Source organism: Arvicanthis niloticus, chromosome 3, assembly GCF_011762505.2.
Source record: "Arvicanthis niloticus isolate mArvNil1 chromosome 3, mArvNil1.pat.X, whole genome shotgun sequence".
In the NCBI taxonomy this organism is placed as follows: domain Eukaryota; kingdom Metazoa; phylum Chordata; class Mammalia; order Rodentia; family Muridae; genus Arvicanthis; species Arvicanthis niloticus.
Genome location: NC_047660.1, coordinates 45265074 through 45286306, shown reverse-complemented (window position 1 = coordinate 45286306; position 21233 = coordinate 45265074). Strand labels below are relative to the sequence as shown.

The 21233-nt window shown below is 44.4% G+C and overlaps 1 protein-coding gene across 6 annotated transcripts in view; it reads right to left on the bottom strand.

Annotated features, from left to right (window-relative positions):
* Positions 1-21233, bottom strand: part of Lrch1 (leucine rich repeats and calponin homology domain containing 1) — a 181432-nt gene that overhangs the window by 59251 nt on the left and 100948 nt on the right. For all 6 annotated transcript variants that reach the window (XM_076930728.1, XM_076930730.1, XM_076930731.1 and 3 more), the window contains exons 3-4: positions 14891-15017; positions 6054-6159 (exon numbers count right to left, since the gene is read on the bottom strand). In XM_076930728.1, the coding sequence (XP_076786843.1) occupies positions 6054-6159; positions 14891-15017 (233 nt within the window). The remainder of the gene's footprint in view (positions 1-6053; positions 6160-14890; positions 15018-21233) is intronic.

The following is a 21233-nucleotide window of genomic DNA, read 5'->3' as shown; positions in this document are numbered from 1 at the left end:
TACTTAGTCTTACAGAACAGAGTAGTTTTGAGACCAAAATTCTAGAAGGAAGAAGAACACTCAACTCCCAGGTCTCAAAGTAAAGTCCATTCCAGGCTCTATAGAACAAACGCAGGAAGTATATTTTAAAACAGATGTCAAGGAATCTCTATTTCCATATTGACCCGGAAGCTCGAATCCCCAGTTGGGGCAGCCATGAGTCTCAGGTCTTACCTAAAGGTTGTTTTGTGAAGGGTTGTGGACTCAGGGGAGTTATGGGGACACCTGTGCACAGTGGATTTGGACGCATGAGAGTGAACAGAGAGGAGAGGGAGGATCCTGGCTTGCTATTTCTATTGCTGGGATAAATACCATGACCAAAAATAACCCGGTGAAGAAAGGATTTATTTCAGCTTACAGCTCACATCATAAAGGTAAGTCGGGGCAGGAACTGATGGAGAGACCATGTGAGAGGGCTGCTTACTGGCTTCCTCCCCAAGGTTTGCTCAGCCTGCTTTCTTATAGCATCTAGAACCACCAGCCCAGGGATAGAACTACCCACAGTAGGTTGGAGCCCCCCCCCCCCAAATCAAACATTCATCAAGAAAATGCCCCACAGACTTGCCTAAAAGTTAATTGGGTGGAGGCATTTTCTCAATTGAGGCTCTCTTCCCAGATGGCCTAGTTTGTGTCTACTTGACACAACAAACAAGCAAACAACAACAACAAAAATTAATTGGTATGGTTAGTATTTTCATGTTACAGTCTGTAGACCAGCTGAGAAGGATGGGGGTTCCCAGAGCAGGATGACTTCAAAGTTAGGCTGTCTCAACAATGTTAAAATTTGACGAGACCCTGTGTTCTGTGGGCTTGTGTGATTCCTTTGCTAGAAGAAAAGGGGCTTTTTAGACAATAGCTATTACACAGCAAGTGTTCCCAGGGACTCTTTACCAACTAAAATGAAGACCCTGAATGGTGACTTGAGGACTGGCTACTCGGGGGGGAGTAGAAAACTTGCAGGGAAGTAGATAAGGGATACTTTTGACAACGGCCACTTTCTTGCCCTTTGGTTCCAACGCATAGTGTAGGGGAAGGAAGACTCTACAGTCTCCCAGCAGTGATGCCTAGGAGGGAATGACAGTCTCACAAGGTTGACCCACAAAAGGTCAAGAGGCAGAACAGATAACAAAGCCAAGAAGGGGAGGAGGAGAAGGAAGAGGAAGAGGAGGAAGAGGAGAAACAGGAAAACAGAAGTAGGAGTCAAACAGGAGGAGGAAGAGCAGGAAGAGAGCAAAGGAAAAGGAAAAGAAACAGGAGGAAAAGAAGGACAGCACAGAAGGGGAATGAGGAAGAAAGAGGAAGATGAGGGAGAGGAGGAGGAAGCTGAGGAGGAGGAGGAAGTTGAGGAGGAGGAAGCTCACATCCCTCTTTCCAGTCAAAGAGAGGCAAGAAATAACGACTTCAGTCCCCTGCCCTCCTGTCCTAATAGAACAGAGTACGGCTTCCTTATTACATCAGCTGTAGTAAAATCACACAAAACTGACTGGGGTAACTGGGCTGCAAACTTCTATCCCCCCCCCCCCCCGTCATCAAATTGAAAACATATGAAGAGAGATTTCCCCGAGAGAACAAATGTAAGGAAATGAGAGGTCACTCATGGTGACCGGGTGCCATCAACACTTGTAAACAGAGCTCTCTAGTCTGAGGCACAAAGAAACTTGATATTCTTATTTTTATTTTAAATAAAAACAACATTTACTGTAGACGTAAGTTTTACCTTTGGGTATATGTTAAAATATCAAAGCTGAGGATACATAATTATAAAAGGGAAAGTCAGTTGTAACTGATCTTTTTAGGGAAAAGAGTGTTCTTAGGGTGAGAGAGACAGCAGTAAGAAAAGCAGAGCGGGTGCTCCCTCTTCCCCTGTGCCACACTATGGCCACACAGAATGTAATGGGTTTTCCCTTTGGAAATGGGTTCAATCATTTCTGACATTTCCACAGTGATTATCGCAGGCACTTACATGCAGCAGGGCTTCTTAGTGCCTGAAAGGCTGTACAGATGCGCTGTGAACTAGAATTTCGTTTGTAGTTATCATTAGTATCATTTGTTTTTATTATAATTAGGGGGATTATATACTCAAAAGAAATGAGACTGTGCAGCAACGAACAGAAAAAGTAAATCTCCCTTTATGAGCTCATTCAGATAAGCCAATGACTCCCACACAGAGGTATGCTCTAATTCTTCTTTGAATGTAAGCCAGTGTGAGTAAGTCGAGAAACAGGAGGCAGACACCCAAACCCTCTACCATCCAGCACAGTGCATTTTACAAAGCTTCTCTGCACGGGTTTGGGAGCTGTTTCTGTGTCTGGAAGAAGCCATAACAGGATGGCAAAAGCCAGGCAGCTTTCAAAGTGCCACTAATAAATGCCAAATGACCCAGATGCCAACTGCTTCTAAGTGTGCGCTTTTGCACTGAGATGCCTTTCAAAAGACTCACATGGAAGTCTGCTACTGCAGAAGCCTCCCACGTGTGTCCGTGCAGACACTCATATGCATAGAGTTAAAAGGAAATTACCTTACAACCTCTAATGGGACAACAATGTTCCTACTAGACACCAGAGGATAACAAAACAAAAATCCAATGCCAAGACTGGGTTACCTCCTCTGGAGTCGTTGGCCAGTAAGGGCCCACTGGTCCTCAAACATTACAGGCTATTGCCAGTGCTCTTGGTTACTCCCCAGAACTTGACAGTTAAGACCCTGCTTCTGAAGATGCCACGTATGTGCGACACAGAACATAGCGAAATCGCACTGGAGCCGACTGGAAGTGTCATCCCCACTGGCTAGCATTCATAGAGCTTGAAACTGCTATGCAAGCTACCAGAGGGAACAAGTAATCATCAGTCATACCCAGCTCTGAACCCTGGGAGATAATGACTGGCCTGGCAAGGCATGCCCACTGGTGTGATAGTGGCTCAAACACCACACAAGTAACACAGCACTTCCTGACTGGATTTAAGTCAACCCCACAAGATGAAAACTATACATACCACCATTAGAGATGGCTTGTTAGGTAATTGGCCCTAAGGTAGAATCTACCTAGTGTTCTGTTAAAACTGGCACTGGATTAAACTGACTCCTAATAACTTATCGTTATGTCCACAGTTCAGTACATCTCTCAACTCTCATCTGAGAAGCAGTCGGTGAACTGCAAATGGCCAAGGCCAAGAGAATGAGAGACTCACTCTAAATGGAAACAACACACTCCACCCTCTCATCCCTGGGCTTGGGGATCACTGAGGAAGAGAGGATGAGAAAGAGCAGAAGACCAGACAGTGAAGAACTAACTATAAGGAAACTGTGGCGTCTGGAAACAGCAGAGCGGCTCAACGTATGACCTTGCAGCAGTTGACAGTGCACACAGGATGGATGCAAGGCAAATCTCAGCATGAAGGTGAAAATTGTCCATGAAATCCTACTCCCAGCCATGGAGTTATTGGCAACTGTTAGCTGCTAGGGCGGGGGGTGGGGAGGAAGGGAGGGAGAGGGGAGAGGGGAGAGGGAGAGACAGAGAAACAGAGACACACAGAGAGAGACAGTGAGAGAGAGAATTTTCTCTAAAAGTGTAGCCCCTGGTGAATTGGCCATGCTTCTATGGAAGGCCACACATCCAAGAATATTTGGGTAGCAAAAATTGGTCTTGAGTTAAACAACAACAAAAATGATGAATAGGACAAAAAGGTGGCTGGGCAGGGGGTCAGGGTTGGATTTACTAAGAATTAGGGAAGGGGGAGTAATATGATCAATGCATGTTGTATGAAACTCTCAAAGAACTAATACAAATTTTTTTAAATTTTGGAAATCAACATAATCCCTGGAAAGTAGAGTACATTTTAAAGAAGTACTTGTCACTCTGCTTCCCATCTACTCATTCCTGACCCATGTCTGTCTGTCTCTCTCTCTATCTGTGTGTGTGTGTGTGTGTGTGTGTGTGTGTGTGTGTGTGTGTGTGCGCGCGCGCGCGCGCGCGCTGTGATGGTTAACTTTAGTTGTCTTTCCTAAGTTAGTTAACATGGGAAGACACAGCCCACTGTGGGCAGCACCATTCACTATTAGAGGAAGTCCATGAGCTATGTGCAAGTGGAGAAACTGAACTACACATAAGCGAGCAAACAGGCATGATGCACTGGCTCTCTCTCTCTCACTTGGCTGTGGATGTGACCAGCACACTCAAGTTCCTCCTACCTTGACTTCCCCACATGATGAATTGTAACCTGGAAACTATGAGCTACAAGAATCCCTGTTCTCTGAGCTGCTTTTTATCATAAAGGAGCCATGTTTTCTCTTTCTCTCTCCCTCCCTCCCCCCCCCCGTGTGTGTGTGTGTGTGTGTGTGTGTGTGTGTGTGTGTGTGTGTGTGTGCGAGCGCGCGCGCACGTGCATGCACATGTTATCTTTGTACATGTGTGTACATGTGGAAGGCAGAGTTGGCCAGCAGATGTCTTTCTCTATTTCCCTCTCTTTCATCTGTTCTAGTTTGTTTGAATTTTTGAGACAGGATCTCCACTCTAAGTCTCCCTTCTGTTCTGTGATAACAAACCCTGGTGAAAAGCAACTGAGAGGAGAACTTAGGGAGGAGAGTGTTTCCTGCATCTTGCAGGTCACACAGTCCACTGTTAAGAGAGGTGAAGGTAAGAACTGAAGTGGTAACTATGGAGGAAGGCTGCTTGCTGCTTTGCTCTCTGCCTTTAGCTGCCTTTCTTATACAGACCAGGACTACCTGTGTAGGAATGGAGCCACCCACAGTGGGATGGACTCTCCCACAGCAATTAGCAACCAAGGCTCTCTCACAATACATACCCATGAATCAACCTGATAAAGATAACTGTTTTTTCCAAGGGATTCAGGGCTATGTCATGTTGATAGTTAACTAGGCCAGTCTCACTGACATAGCCCACTGATTTGGCCAGGCTGACTGGCCTGCTCCAGGGATCCATTTATCTCCACACCTCCTCAGTGCTAGGGTTACAGGTACACTCTGCCGCACTCAGTACCCCTGGCTTTTCTATGAATGCCAGGGACCCAAACATGTTTCTATGCATATAAAGCAAGGACTTTACACACCAAGATCCCTTCAGCACTTACAACTTCTAAGTAAATATGTCTTTATGCTTAAACCCTAGTGTCCTGGACAACAGGGACATAGTGCAAGAGCCCACAACAGGGCTGTCTGGGGGATACTATGACTGACTGTGCTAGGATCAGGGGAACCAAGTGTCCATGCAAAGCTTTAGGGTCATCACTGGTATTAGTGACTGAGGCCTCAGAGCAGGGTGGGCTCAGCTGTAGTATCACCCTCACACAGAGGCAGAGTGCAGACACTGTGGGTCCCCTGCCAGTGTTCCCAGATGCCCAAATCCTGATACCCAGGATCTGCAGGACCAAGCTTGTCGCCTCCAGACTGTTAGCTTCTGGAATATCACATGCCTGTCCAAAAATAATCCATGCCACCACGTTATATGGGTGGCCAAGTCCCATAGCCCAAAATTCAGATACAGAAATCTTAACCCCAATACATCAGAATTCAATGGTATTTGGAGATGAGGTTTTAAAGAGGCAATTAAGTAACGGCAAGGTCTTTAGGGTAGACTCTGAACCTCTGGTATAACGGTAAAAAGAGATCAGGACACAGACACAAAAGTCGGGGGAATTGACAACCATCTGAGAGCCACAGAGAAAGGCCTTGGAAATGGACAACCCAGAACAGTGAAGAGATACCTTCTTGTCATCCAAGTTACCTTCTCTGTGGGCCTTTTAACAGCAGCCCTAGAAAACTAACATACATGTCACTAATGGTTGTGCTGCTGTAGCTTTGATTCAAAGCACAACTTGACCACCCCTGTTCTGACGTCTGACCATGAGATTATTAATTGCTAATTATTAATTGTTAATGATTAACTATTAATTATTAATAACAACCAGTATACACACACACAAGACCCACCATTCCTCATAAAAGTAAACCCAAAGGGTTATGTCTCCCATTTTCTTCACCTTGCCCCCCTTTCTTACCTGGTGGTAAAACCTTAAGGTAATTTCTTCGGACATTCAGTTCCCGTAGAGACTTCAGCTGGCCTATCTGCTGGGGCAAGGCTGTGATCTCGTTGCAGCTCACATCCTGCAGCAAAAGCGGGAGGGAGGTTCAAGGAGAGGGGGTGGGTGGTCAGACAGAGATAACTAATGCCTTTTCCCACGCATTACATGTGACTTCTCCTCAAAGAACGTAAATGCTTGGACAACTCTATATAATACTTTTATACTGGACTCCAGGTCCCCAGCCAGTGGGGTTCAATGGTGAAGAAAGGGAGTTTGTTTCACCACAAACTTACAAGGCAACATCACTAGTTCACAATGTTCACAGCTCAGGAAAAGGAGGCTTTATGGCTCCTGGCAAGCGGGTGCCAGTTGACATTAGGAAGGAATTACCAGCCACTCTTCAGAAAGAAGGTTACACAGCCTACCATCATACCAAGCTCTTACGCAGAGAAACACTAGCACACGGACTGGATGCATCAGTTATTCCGAATGGACTAGCTATCACATGGCTGAAAGCTATGGCTGACACCCGCATTTGCTAAGCAAGTCTGTGAGGTATGAGGATTTTGCCATCTTTGCTTTGAAACTGCAGTACCTCGATAATCCTAGATTAGAACCAGCTCCCACTTCATAAAATACAGACAGTTCTTATTCTATAGACACTCATTATCTCCCCCGCCCCCTGCCCCCGCAATATCTTTCCTTCAGCTCTGGTAAGTAGCAGGGCTTTGCTTTCTTCTCTCATATTCCTAGAACATCCTTCAGTCTGCAGTGTGCTACCTCTCAGAGGGACTCTTGCATCAAATGTTCTCTGGCTGGCTCTCTCATCCACCTGCCTGCCTGTCTGTCTGTCTGTCTACCCTGTCTCCCCCACTCACACCCCCTCACGTCCATCCTTGACAGACAGAGCTATCGTAGTGTAGATTTTATTCTGTTGTTCATCAGCATAAGCTCTCCACAAGGCCAAGGCTCTGTGAGGATGTCTGTCAATTTCTCCAGGGCCACTCTCTAAATATTCTCTCGCATCCTACACTCTAACCATGCAGTCACCACGTGGAGTTTCAGTGTAGGCCAATGCTGTTTCTCGAACTCTCCAAACTCATTCAGGCTTCCTCCCCTGCTTGATATGCAAGGTCTGCCATTGTCCTCCTGGCCTCCTCCTCATCTGTCATGGCTTAAGCCAAGCTTCAAGTTTTCCCTTTAAAACCATTCCCATGATCCTCTTCTTCTCTGATCAATACCCGGGAATGGGTATTTTCCTTCTCCCTTTGCAGGCAGGGTGTACCTGTGATTTACTTGCTTCCTTCTCCTCCTTTACCTGTAAAGCTGGAAGTTCCTAGGTGAAAGGACCCACGTCATGTTCTCTCCATCTCCCAGCACAGAACCAGGTATAAGGCAGGGATAAAATTTCTAATACCCTCTGATGTAGATGCCCCATGATACTACGGTCCTGTATACCTAGCATCTGGGTCCCCAGAATGGTTTAACAAATCAGTCAAACTCCATGCCTGTCCCACTTTCTATTATAGAACCGAAGACAAATCCAGGCTATAAGCTGTCACAGTGAGGTGGCGTATCAAGCAGGGGGGAGCCTGAATGAGCTTGGAGGCTGAATCAGCACTGGGTTATGATATAACCCAGTTACTTATGAACCTGCAAAGCAACCTTTCACTTCAGAGATCTCCAAGGCCTTGTTCAAAACTCTATCCTTTAGACTAGATGAATGTATCACTAACCAATCGATCCCTTGCTCGACTCCAACCCCACCAGGACTCCTGTTAGACCAGACTACGTCAGTCAGCCATCCCCATCCTCTAGCTTTGCCCTCAGGTGATCCCCAATGGACACTGCTTCACAAAGGCACAATATCACCACGGGGACCAGCGTGTAAGACTGCAGTCCATCAGAAGGGTGAGTGGAGTGGCTGACATACTACTCTCATACCTTCAACTGTCTGAGGAGGAAAGTAGGTTGAGAAAGGTTAGGGTCATAGAATTTTCAGAGATACCCTTAGCTGCTGCCCTTGTCCTGATCCAAAAAACAGCTGCATATTCTAATGTTTAAAACAAAACCAGAAAACAACAAATCACCACCAGTACATCTTCAGAAACAAAAATATACAAGAACAAAAAAATCACAATTAGGTGGTGGTCTAATTCTGATCAGCCGCGGAGTCCAAAAGCAAATCTTTCCAGTGAGAATTGGATCTTTCCTTAACTAAGTTATGAATCAGCACCTGGCCCATTCCACTGTGGTTCACAACAGCGCTCACAAGCAGGGAAGGCAGGCCAGCCTGAGGCCAGTGTCACATGAGATCATGCTACTGCCCTCCAGACTCCAGATCAGGTCTGGCACATGACTGACAGTGTCAAAGTGGAGACACAGTTTGAGGGAAGAATCTGCAGGGGTTATTTTCTGTCTAAGGAGAGAACTCTTGTCATTGAAGTATAAATTAAGTTTCTGTTAGTCTTATAAGCAACCACATGGGAAAGCTTTTTGTTGCTTGTGGAGATTCATCTCAAGTGTGACATCAGCCACTTCCACAGCTTTGAAAGACATAACTATTTTTTTTTCTTAAAAAGAATGAGAAAAAGGGAAGCTAGAGGATAATCTACATGTTTAGGCAAATACAGAATGGGCTCTCCTGAGATCAAACTCAGCCTTGCTTCATTCTTAGAGAGAAATATATATATAATTATATATGACTCCATTACACACACACGTATATTACTGTGTGTGTGTGTCTGTGTGTGTGTGTGTGTGTGTGTGTGTGTGTTGGCCCCAGTTAATAGTCAGCATGTACTTACTACACATAAGACAATGCTGCATCTGATAGACACCCAATTTTTTCATCTAAGAAACAGGACACCTATGGACAAACATAAGCACAGAGGCCTGTTTGGATTTTAACTGGCAAGGGTCAGTTATGGTAATAATACTCTATGTTCCTACTAGTTATACCCCCCAATAATATAATAGGCATAATATAATATTAAAATAGGAATAGATTTCCCAAGCAAATCTATTACATAAGGGAGAGACAGGCTATCCACCACTGTATATTCAATATGGTAAAAACAGGACAAATACTATTTCCCAGGAGTCTCTGAACCTAACCAAATTTTAAAGAGGTTGTGAGTTTCATCATAAAAATAAACCCCACGGGTACTTATGTCTAATTAGCGGAAGGAGGAGTGTGAAAAAACAATAATTATCTCCATGTCTGGGGAGGTTTCAGTTTTGAAAATGCACAAGCAATGTTTCTAGAATGGCCTCATTCTCTAGAACATTTCTGTACAAATTTAGTCTAAATAAGGTACAGCGCTTTTTAAAAGACTTCGGAAAAGATAATACTTAGAAAAATAAATTTTAGAACAAATAGCAATCAATGCCTTACATGTCTGCAGTTAGTGAAGAATATCAGATTGTAAATTCCACATTAATTTACTTACTAGAATATTCAAATTAATTCCTTCTGAATTCTATTAGCCCCAAGCTACTATGTCTTGAAGAATAACATAAATCACGGTGCTTTCAACATTGTAACATTACAATTGTACAACACAAGAATCATGAGAAACTGTTAGAAATAGAACCACACAACCCTCTGTAGAAATGCCTGTTGTATGTCTCACTATACAACCTTAGGCAAGTGTATGACTCTTTGTGTGCTCACATAAAAAGGAGGGATGAGCACCAGAGTAATGAATCAGTCACCTGACCAAAGTCACCCTCTGCAAAGCCCGAGGACTTGAGTCCAATCCCTGAATCCTGGAAACCACAAGGATGGACCTCACTCCCAAAAAGGAGGTGGGTCATTCTTGAAAGTTTCCTAATCAGCATACATTAAATAAGTAAGTAAATAAATAAATACATAAATCCACATACAAACAAATAAATAAACACAAACAAATAAATTAATAAATAAGTATGAAATACTTCTAATTTTCTCTCTATACCAGGAAAATCCGCTGACTACCCAAGAAGTTAATGAAAACAATAAGCAGTACTCAGTAATGTCAATTTCCATTTCTTGGTCATAAAACAACCTTCCATACCTATAGTCAGAACTTGGAAAAAGAAAAAATGTATATTAACTTAAGCTTGAACCCTTCAAAGAAGCAGCCTTGGATGTGATAAATGACCCCCTCACACCCTTGCCACTCCATTGTGAACCTATGCCTCAGACCACTCCACATACCCACAAACACAGCCTCCACTCCCTGTTCTTGATAATAAAGACAGAAATGGAAGCCACAGAGAGGCCCTGAGTAACTCCTGGTTTTCCACAGAAACCAGAAAGGTCAAAGGAATTTCCAGAGACCACTAATGGACAACTGATTACAGCAGACACGCTGGCACACAATCCCACACCTACCACAGAGATAAGAACACTAGGCATAAAATCTTGGGGGAGGACTCTCCTCAGAAGCTCGTCATCAGGCTCTTAGCTCAAATCCCCCACGCAGCCAAACACTGGTTGAAAAGTAAATAAAAAACCTGTGTGTCTAGTTAGGGCCTAGAAATGCACCTTCCCGCTAGCGTAACTGGATCCAGCCTGGTGGGCTTTCTGGCTATAAAGGCGGGCTCCTAAGTCAGGCCCCCTGTTTGTTCCCATGGCAGACAGGATGCTCACCCAGTGAGGGAGTGGGTGAGAACATGAGAGGAAGCAAACAAGTCCAGCAAGGCCAGTAAGCCGCTCAGCACACAGCACCAGTGTAGAACTCCTGGGTCCTTGACAAAGGTCTCATCCATAAAAGGACCCAACTTTACTAAGCTGTTAGCATGCTTGTCTTCACAGCTGCCAGTCAACTATATAACATGTGTCCTTGATATAGCACCTGTCACCAGAAACACCTCATCTGTCAGTAGGGCTGTACAGAAAAAAAACCACATTCCCAGAGATGGCTCAGCCGGTGAAACCCTTGTAGGAGCATTGAGTTTGTCTCTCCAGCAACTATGTTAAAAAGCTGGGAACAGGAGAAGCCCTGGAAGAAGCAAGAGAGACTAGAAGATTCCTGGGGCTTCTGAACAGCTAGTCTAGATCAGTCAGTGAGAGATCCCACCTCAAAAACTAAAGCAGAAGGGCTGGAGTCTGAGCTCAGTACGAGCACTTGGAGCAGCCATGAGGACCTGAGCCAGATCTCCAGAGTGACTTTCAAAGCCAGGTGTGGTGCTGTGTGTCTATCATCCCCCACACTGTTCATGGAAGGCTCAGAGGGGACTGCTGGAGCTTGCTGTCCTGCCAGTCTTGCCAAAATACAGCAAGTTCTAGGTTCTCTGAGAGATCATGTCTCCTGGGAATATGGCAGAGAGTGACAGAGAACCCTGAACATCTTTCTCTGGCTTCCCCATGCACGGGAACAGGCACATATGTTATGTGTACACACACACATGCACTACCATACCAACACTTGTACACACACAATCACACAGACACATATATGAATGGAGAATCAACTGAGGAAGACACCCAAGACCTGGCCTCCAAATACATTTATAAACATGAAAACACACATGCACATACAGATCCTCACAACCTGAGCTAGTTCTACCTGTAAGGAAACATTCAAACATGTCTGTTTGTCCAGAGCCATCACGGAGAATGTCTCCTGCTCATCTGCAAGTTGTGGCGTGTCACAACTTTAATAAGAAAGTCACAGCAAAGTAAACTAAGGAGCTCCAGAAACCACAATCCTTCTAAACTAGAAGATCATCTACAGTCTAGGTGATGAGGGAGGGCTGCTTTGTGCTTTAGATGATATATATATATATCCTATCAACTATACTCAAGTAACAACTATACTCAAGTGTCAACTATTATCTATCTATCTATCTATTATCAATCGATTGATCAAACTGCTTATCTACCTATCTTTGTAGTTCTAAGAATGAAAGCTGTCGAAGCACACATGCCAAGCGAGTTCGGCACACTGAGCTCAAGACTGGTGTGGACTTTAATCAGACATGTAGCTCCATCACCTTAGGTAAGGAAATACAAAACCAGTTCTTGACTATAACATATCAACATGATACCGTCCTTGCTGGGTTATTTTAAGGCTTGATGAAATGATACAGGTAAGTGTCATAGTTAATAGTCTAATAGAAACAGATGCTCAGAAAATGTTAGCCTTCTCTCTTCCCTTTTCCCACAGAGCAGCACACACACACACACACACACACACACACACACACACACCATCTAAGCTGCAAGATAAACTTCGAGAGACAGTGAGGAAACTATTCAGAGGGGGAAAGGGAGTCTGAAAGTTCTAGACTGTCTACCAGATACAGAGTTAAGATTTCATCAATTGCCCTGCACCAGTGCCTGCATCAGATGGAAAATACACACAGGCTGAGAAGAAGAAGAATGGCTAGGTGTTGGTTGTCCAGGGTGTTGGCTGGGTAGGCAGATGGTTGTGCAGGACAGTGGCTGGGTGGGGCAATGGCTGTGCTGTGTGAGGATGATGGTTGTACTGGGAGATGGGAGCACAGGTGTGGGACACTGGCTGTGCAGGGTGCTGCCTGTGCGGGGCGATGGCTGACATGGGACGCTGTCTTAAGACTCTAAGGTAGTTGTGTTGTGATGGCAAGGCTAAGACAATGTTCTGCAGCTTGACTTCCTTGCAAAAGTAAGAAAGAACAACCACTTTTCTGATGGCTGAGGTATTTGGCCTTTGTTTCTAAAGTAGACATTAACTCTGGAATGTTCGTGCACACTGAGAAGTGGGTATGATTCTATTCAGAACACTCTGATATGAAAGTGTTCGAAACAGCTTTTCTAAACCAGCCAACAAACAATGCTTTGAGTCCAGTGGGTGGAGTGACTTCCTCGGCACTCAAGCCTTAAATGGTGACTTTTCTGAATGCTCCAGGGAGTGCCCAACTTTACTTTAAAAAAAAAAAATGAATTGGTAATCTGTAACTTGTAACTACAAAAACAAAAGCCTCCAGCTCAAGAATGATATCTGGCTCTCTAGGGAACTCTCTCCCCAATAGAAACTAAAAATAATTTGACATGACACGGTTACCTATAGTAATTTTAATCAAAATAAATAAATAAATAAATAAATAAATAAATAAATAAATAAATAAATAGAACTAAATCAAAGATTAATGAGGATGGATGGAAAATAATCTTTTTTTAGTCCATGACCTTTAATCAAGGCTGGCCATACACTTCTCTATGGTTAAGTAACGTCAATAGTGTATTTTGCCTGCTTCACAAATAAATGTCGCACATGTATCCTTGTTTGTTTTTTATTAGTGTGCATGCATGCCACAGACCACATGTGGAGGTCAGAGGACAACTGTGGAAGTCAGTCCTCTCCTTCCACCATAAGGGTCCAAGGGACTGAACTCAAGTCATCAGGCTTGGTGACAAGTTTCTTTACCCACTGAACCAGCCCACTGCATCCCCCTCTTTATCCCCAAATACTTTTTACCAAAAGCACATTTGCCCAGACCCAGGGGACAACAGGACAGAACACACCAAAGCTGCAGAGCCGGCACATCAAGCTGGTGGCTCAGCCGTGTAGCGCTGCACTAGTGTGTGGCTGGTCCTATGTGTGGTGCATGCCCCCTGCATGATGCATGCTGGACTTGGTGGGAAAGGCTCAGTACAAACACTAGGATACAAACAGTCCCACCTCCATAGTTTTCTCTCATATACATACTGGGGTCATAATTTTTACCTATCGAGAAGTAATTATAATTTACAGACAGGACCTTCTCTTGTTTCTTTTAACTGTTTAAACATGGCCATACTACATTTAAACCACATTTTTTTGTGTGTGTCTTGGATGTCTACTAGACAGTGCCAGGGATGAGGATGTTATAGCTCAAGTTACCATAAGCTGTGAAACTTCCATATGTCGTTGTCTCGCTGGCCTGGGTTCCATCATTTGGTCAAGAGGTTAAGAGCTTGGACTATAGCTTCTACAACATGAGGCACTCTGACATTCTACAACTTGCAGGCTTGGGGGAGACTGGACTGTGGAGGTAGTAAGGTGTAGGACAGGAGCTGGGAACACCACAGGAGACCTCAGCAAAGATCAGCTCACTACATAAGGAACACACAGCAGAACTGGAGACAGCATTGCTCTAATGCAGAACTCCTTACAGGATCTCAGAACCCTGCTTCCAGCCAGGTATGGTGCAGGAGGAGCTGAGAGTTCTACATCTTGTTCTGAAGGCAAACAGAAGACTGACTTCCAGGCAGCTAGGACAGGGTTTTAAAGCCCATGCCCACAGTGACACACTTCCTTCATCAAGGCCACACTTCCTTCAACAGGGCCACACTTCCTAATAGTGCCACTCCCTGTGCTAAGCATATACAAACCATCACAGGCATCCTTTAAGGGGTAGAGCTTATGGTGGTGTTAGGAGGTAGGAGGATCCTTTAAGGGATGGAGCAGGTGATTGGGGCACTGGGGCATGCCCTTAGGCAGGGTTATCTAGTGCTTACAGGATCCCAGTAAGGGCCAATGAGAGTGGATCATCATAAAAGAGCAAAACTGGTCCCTCCCTCTCCCTGGCTTCCTGTCTAGTCATGTACTCTTTCCCTCACACATTTGCTCCCACCATGATGCTATTAGCTATGAGGGAGGAAATCCCTCCGCAGTGGCCAAATGGATCACTTACTTTCAGCCTCCAAAACTGTGATCTAAATAATGTTGTATAAAATTCCCAGTATTTGGTTAGAGCAATGGGAGAGGACGATCACAGACGTCTCCTTGTCTTTCTGTAACAACGTCTTTCAGAGGACCTCTAACGGTTAACAAGCAAGAGCATCTTAGAAATCAGTAACATACCAACTCCATTAACTGTTTGAGCTGACCTATCTCTTCAGGCAGTGATCCGAGCTTGTTGTTACTTGCGATTAAGACTTTGAGAGGCAGACCACACAGGCAGGCGGGCAGGGCGGACAGCTGATTTCGACTGTAAAGACAATACAACAAGAACACATGTAAACAGAAAGGCCACGTCATGATGCTGCCTGTGAGCCGGTTCTCTTTTGTTGGCGAGTGTGTTTTCCTTTGGGTGACTGGAGATCTCTATGTAGGTGTGGCTGTCCTGGAAACCCTCCACAGCCTAGAATGGTTTTCAACAGTATAATCTTCTTTCTCTGCATCCAAAGTGCCACAGTCACAGCCCTGCAGCACCATGCTCAACTGTGAACATTTTGCAAATATAAAAACTCCAATACTTCTTCCGTCTATGAAATCACTCGAATTTTAAGTGCACAAGGGGGAAAAAAACACACATAAAAAAGAATGAAGGAAGGGATAGACAAGACTGGATAACAAGTACCAAAATGTAATTTGACAACTACACTGAGATTTCATTTACACTAGTCGGAATGGCCAAGATGGATAAAACAAATGACAGCTCATGCAGGTGGGGATACAGACACAGCAAGGGGTACAAACATCCATTGGTGGTGGGAGTGTAAACTTATATAGCCCCGAGAGAAAGCCGTGTGGCAGTGTGAACTGATCTACCTCAAGAAGCAGCTGTACCACTCTGGGTGTATAACCAAAGGATGCTTCATCCTACCACAGAGACACTTGCTCAGCCACGTTCATTGCTGCTCTCTCCATAATAGCCAGAAATTGGAAACAACCTAGATGTCCCTCAGCGGATGAATAAATAATGAAAAAATGGTCTCTTTGTACAACAGACTATTTATCACTCAGCTATTTAAAAAATGAAATTCACAGGTAAGTGGATAGAGCCTAGTAAAACATTACTCTGAATTTGATAACCCAGGCATGGGGGGGGGGGGGCAAACAATGGTATGTATTTGCATATCCGTGGATGTTAGCTAAGAAGTTTTCAGTAAGCGGAGCTATAATGTACATAACTACAGGGGTTAAACACAGAATAAGAGACTGGGTGGAACAGAATAGATAGTTATGGGTTGGTGGGGGTGGGGAGAAGGGAGCATCCAATCCCTCCTGTCAGATCTCAGGGAACTCCACGGAAGAGGAGGCAAAAAGATTGTAAGAACCAGAGATAGAAAACACCAAGAAAAAAAAAGGCCTTCTGGACACAACAAGGCTAACGCACATATGAACTCACAAAGACTGTGGCAGCAGGCACAGGGCTAAGCCAGATGGGGTCCCAATGGTAAAAGATAAAGTGGACACAAAGCCTCATCCCTAACCCAGAAGCTATCTCCAACTGATAACTGCTTACAGAGGAAAAGTTAGTTTTCTCCAATGGAATCTCATTGGATATACGAACCACTGGATATATGAACCATACCCAGCAGTAGATAATATAACATTTTTTTATTTTTTTGGGGGGGGGATCTCATAATGCAGCTTAAGTCTGGGCATTTTCAGGTCTTTTGTTAATATGTTATAGTTTCCAGTTTATGGTTTTTATGGGATTTCTCTGTGTGGGGATGTGTGTGTGTCTCTGTGAATACGTATGTTCTTACGCTTTGTCCCTGGCTCTTTTCATGTCTGTACATCTGTTTGTCTGTTTGTCTTTTTCTTCTTCTTCTTCTTCTTCTTCTTCTTATTATTATTATTATTATTATTATTATTATTATTTTAGAAGCCTGTTTTCTAAAGAGAGAGGAGGAGAGAGAGAGAAAAAGCATATGGACTTAGATCCATGGGGAGGTGGGGGGCAGTTGAGGGAGGGGAAGCTGTAATTAAATATATAAAAAACGATTTTTAATTTTTAAAATTTACAATTTAATATTTTTAAAAGAAATGTGCAGTTTTAAGAAAAAGCATAATTGAACAGAAAGAATGAATTATGGGGTCCTGAAGCAGTCAGGCGAGCCAACCTTCCAGCCGCCAGCTAATATTGCAGTATCACTGAAGGGCTACAATGTTTCCATCAAACACCTGAGCACTGTTTAAGGAAGGGAAGATGCTATGCAGCGGGTCTGATCACCCCACTTTACACGGATCAAACCATCATGCTGCAGGTCACAAGTCTCACCAACTCCTGTGTGTGCATTATAAACACAGAGTGGGCCTCTGTGGGAGGCAGCTTTGCACAGTGTGTTGCCATGGGGCTCCTTGGATAGAAGGACAGAAAGACAGGAAGACAGAAAAGGGCAGAAGGACAACCTTTCTCTCAAACCCAGAGCAATGGAAGCTCGTGCCATGAATAGTCCCCCCAAAGGCCCAGTGCCACAGGCTACCTCTTACCAGGCTGGAGAGATGGCTTAGAAGTTAAGAGCACTGGCCGTTCTTTCAGACAACCTGGGTTTAATTCCCAGCAACTACATGGCAGTTCACAACATTTGTAACTCCACTTCCAGGGCATCTGACACCCTCACACAGACACATGTGCTGGCAAAACATGAGTTCACAGGAAATTAAAATAAATCATTAAAAGAAAAAAAAAAGCCTACTAACCTCCACCAGTACCACCAAGATATGCCACCGTGACCTCACCACAGCCCCAAAGCAATGGGACCTACGTACTAGACTGGAACTTCCAAAAGAAAGGCAAAGCAGACCTTTTCTCTTTTTAAGTTGTTTATTTCAATTGTTTTGTTACATTAACTGATTGCTATCTAACCAGACTCTCCTGACAGCACAGACAGGAACCTCCGTCAGACAAAACCAAAACAACCAATACTTCAGAGGCACCGTGCGGTCAAAAAATAAATAAAAATAATTTAAGCATATTTAGAATTTTCTGGTAGATAACTTCTTTCTTTCTCTCCTTCCTTCTTCTTCCTTCTTTCTCCCACCTCCTCCCTCCTCCTCTTCCTCCTCCTCTTCTTTAATGTTTACAAGTGTTTTGCCTGAGAACATGTACCGCGTAAGTGCAAGGTGCCCAGAAAAGGCATCAGATTCCTGAAGAGTAGAATTATGAACGGTTGTAAACCACGACGAGGCTTCTGGGAGCTGAACCTGTGTCCTCAGGAAGAACAGGAAGGACTTTTGACCGCTGAGCCATCTCTCCAGCACCCGAGATTTTAAATACTGACTTTAAGCATGAAAAGGAAGAAAAAGAGAGGTGCTTGAGGGGGTGTAGGGTGGTGGGTAAGAAACGTCCATGGGCATAGGTGTGGTTTCTCAAAGGACAGCCACTGTTGGTAGGGAGAGGAGAATTACAGCAACCTACAAATCAGTGGCCTTCGCTGAGCTCCACGCTGTTACAACAAGAGCTGCTACACCTCAAGTCAGCCTGAGTACCTGCAAATGAGCCAAGGAAAAGAGAAAAGAATAGTCGTCTACCAAAGGATGCCTGGAACCCAGAGGGCTTCGGCTTCTGAGAGCTGCCAACCAAGTGTGATGGAGGCTTTGCTCCACTCTGCACGCAGAGCTAGACCTTACACAAGCCTCCAGTTTTCCCACTGTCCGTGTCTGGTATTCTAAGACAGAGAAAGAAAGTCAATTCCTGAAGCTTGATTGACTCTCCCTCCACATGTTCATATCAGCCATTTATTTCGGCCTCCCTCCTAACACAGAGCCCTTTGTCACACTACCACAGAGACAGACAGGTACCGTTCTCTGTCTTTCTTTCCCTGTTATTTTGTAGATGAAGCCAACAGCATGTGATAGCAACTATTAGAACCTACCCTGTGTTTGTGCACATACACGTAACACGTCAATGTCATACCCTCGGTGCGTGTACGTTCATATGTAAAAACATCTGTAAGGCACAGTAAGAAAGACAGATTTCTAACATATCAAAATATCATTGGTAGTCCCTTGGGGGTATCTAATAAGTGTTTTTTTTTTTTTTCCTTTGCATATGTTGCTATATTTTCTGAAATTCTTACACGTGTTTTTATAGTAAGAAACATCATGTAACAAGGTAAACTGGATTAGATGTTTCTCTCATGGTGTTTCTATCTATGAAACCTCTCTGACATGCAGTACTCCATGCACTGTGGTGCATATGCTATACTAGAGACCCTACCTCCCCTGCACATAGGAAAGGGCAGGAATCTGGTCCACCAAAAGGCAACTCTAACCTATGGACTCAAAAAAGCAGGTGCTGTGCGGAGCAAAGAGTTCAACATCACCCCTACTCCAGGCACGCGATGCCCAGCTAGCTCTATTAGGACAAGAAATAGCACATCAACAATTTTTCCCATGGCCCAGGTCTGCAGGAAAGCTATTTCTACAACTAGGCAGAAAGCTTTCCCATAAAGGTCCAGAAGCAGACAGCAAGTGGAGAGCCTCCCAGGGGCCCTGGCTCTGGGGGACCGGGTAGCTACCTTCCAGGGTTAAAATCAAAGACAGACTATGACATTCTCCCCAGTCTCTTGGGACAATGGATGAAATGGGCCCCAGCCTGTCCCTCCATCTTCACAGATGTCCCACAGCCCTCTCCCACCTACGAGGACCTGTTTAGAAACTGGTTGGATAATGGTCCCCTGGGTATTCTGCTGGCTTTTCTCAAGCTCTGAGGAGGGCCCTACAGTCACCTCTAGGAAGAGAACTCAGTTATTCAAAGGTGACATGTACATAATTCACAAGGTAATTTGCGATTATGAAATATTTATAAATATGTAAGCCAGGCATGGGGGTATACACCTGTAACTTAGCACTTAGGAAGCCGAGGGAGAAGGAACACCAGGGATAGAGTGAGGCCTGTCTCCCAAAGCAGAGTGGTTTACAGAGATCCTTTTCACAAGGTGAAAACTGGCCAAAAAGGATGTGAACAGGGCAGCTGTCTTAGAACAAAGGCATATCTCAACTTCCTGCTGAAGAGAGGATTATGGGGGGGAGGGAATGGGTATTTCCAGAAATTTCTGCTTTCCAACCCATGTTGATATCTTTCTTATACTTCTTTTCTGGTCTCGCCACCTGATCAATGCAAGTGCCTAACCAGGCAATTGACAAGACTGACTGAGTCATGTTCACAGCAGCCAAAAACAAGGCAGAAAAGGCTCTGCTGTGCTGGTTCACTCTCCCTGGGGGTGTTTGAGGGCCAGTGCTGGCTTCAAACTGAACAGTCTAAGCTTCTGGACGCCAGAGAGGTGGTTCAATAGTTTAAAGTGCCAGCTGTTCTTCCAGAGGACTGAGTTTGGCTCCCAGTACCCATGCCTGGGTGGCTCACAACCACCTTCAACTCTAACTCCAGGACCACTCTTTTTCTAACCTTCAAAGACATTCCCACAGACAGACAGACAGACAGACAGACAGACAGACAGACACACACACACACACACACACACTTTAGAAAAATCTAAGCTTTTAAAACTGTCTATGGCCTCTCTGGTGGGTCAAATGGTTCTCACATCAAAAGCTGCTTAGCACTCCGTAAGTCCGTGGAGTTAATAACTTACTTAATAGCTAGCATGGCATGGCATGTTTCCTCTTTGCCACATCTGTTCTTTTCAGCATCTGTTTCATTTATTTTGTCACAAGGTATGTTTGGATTATTTGAAGTTTTCCTGACAGTCAAAGGAAACACACATGGGTAACAAAGACCAGTGGTCCCCAAGGGAAACACTCACGAAGGGGAAGAGCAACTGTATCCCTTTAACTCCACGTCCACTGCAGGCAACCTCGCAGCCTTAGCTTCCCGAAGCCATTCATCTGACACCTATTTCTCTCAGGCAAGTCCCACGGGCCCCAAGTCTCCACTTCTCTCCTGCAAGCCTACAGGCTAAAAACAGATCCTTCATGGAAAGAATGTTTAAGAATAACGTCACACAGTGCCTGATAAGGTAAAGGCCGAAGTTTACTCTTAAATCTAATCAGTGTGGCCTGTCTAAAAAAGCTAATTTTCTTTATTGTTGTTTATTTTGGTTACTCTGTTACAAATGAGTTGATTTGCAGTGAAAATGGCTTGTTGAGCTGATATAGAATCACAGGTTCGATTGTGGTACCCCTGGATTCCCTGTCCTCGCTGCAGGAGAGCCTGCCTACCTCTTCCTGCCTCTGTCCCTGCCACGCCTGGGTAAACAGGGAGAGAGGAGAGGGAGGAACGCCTGGCTCTCACCTGGTCCTTTGATATGACTTTCTCAGTAACTCCTCATCATAAACCAAGTAACACGGCTCAAGATCAACTCTGGCTTTGTTAGTTTCGTGGCAAAATTCCCAGGATGAATTTTCACATGCCAGCACTCTGCCCTTTCTTGTTGTGGTAAATATTTAATATTAATTGGGGTTTCTACCCCACCTTGAATCATTCAGTTCTCTGATAAATGACATAAAACTT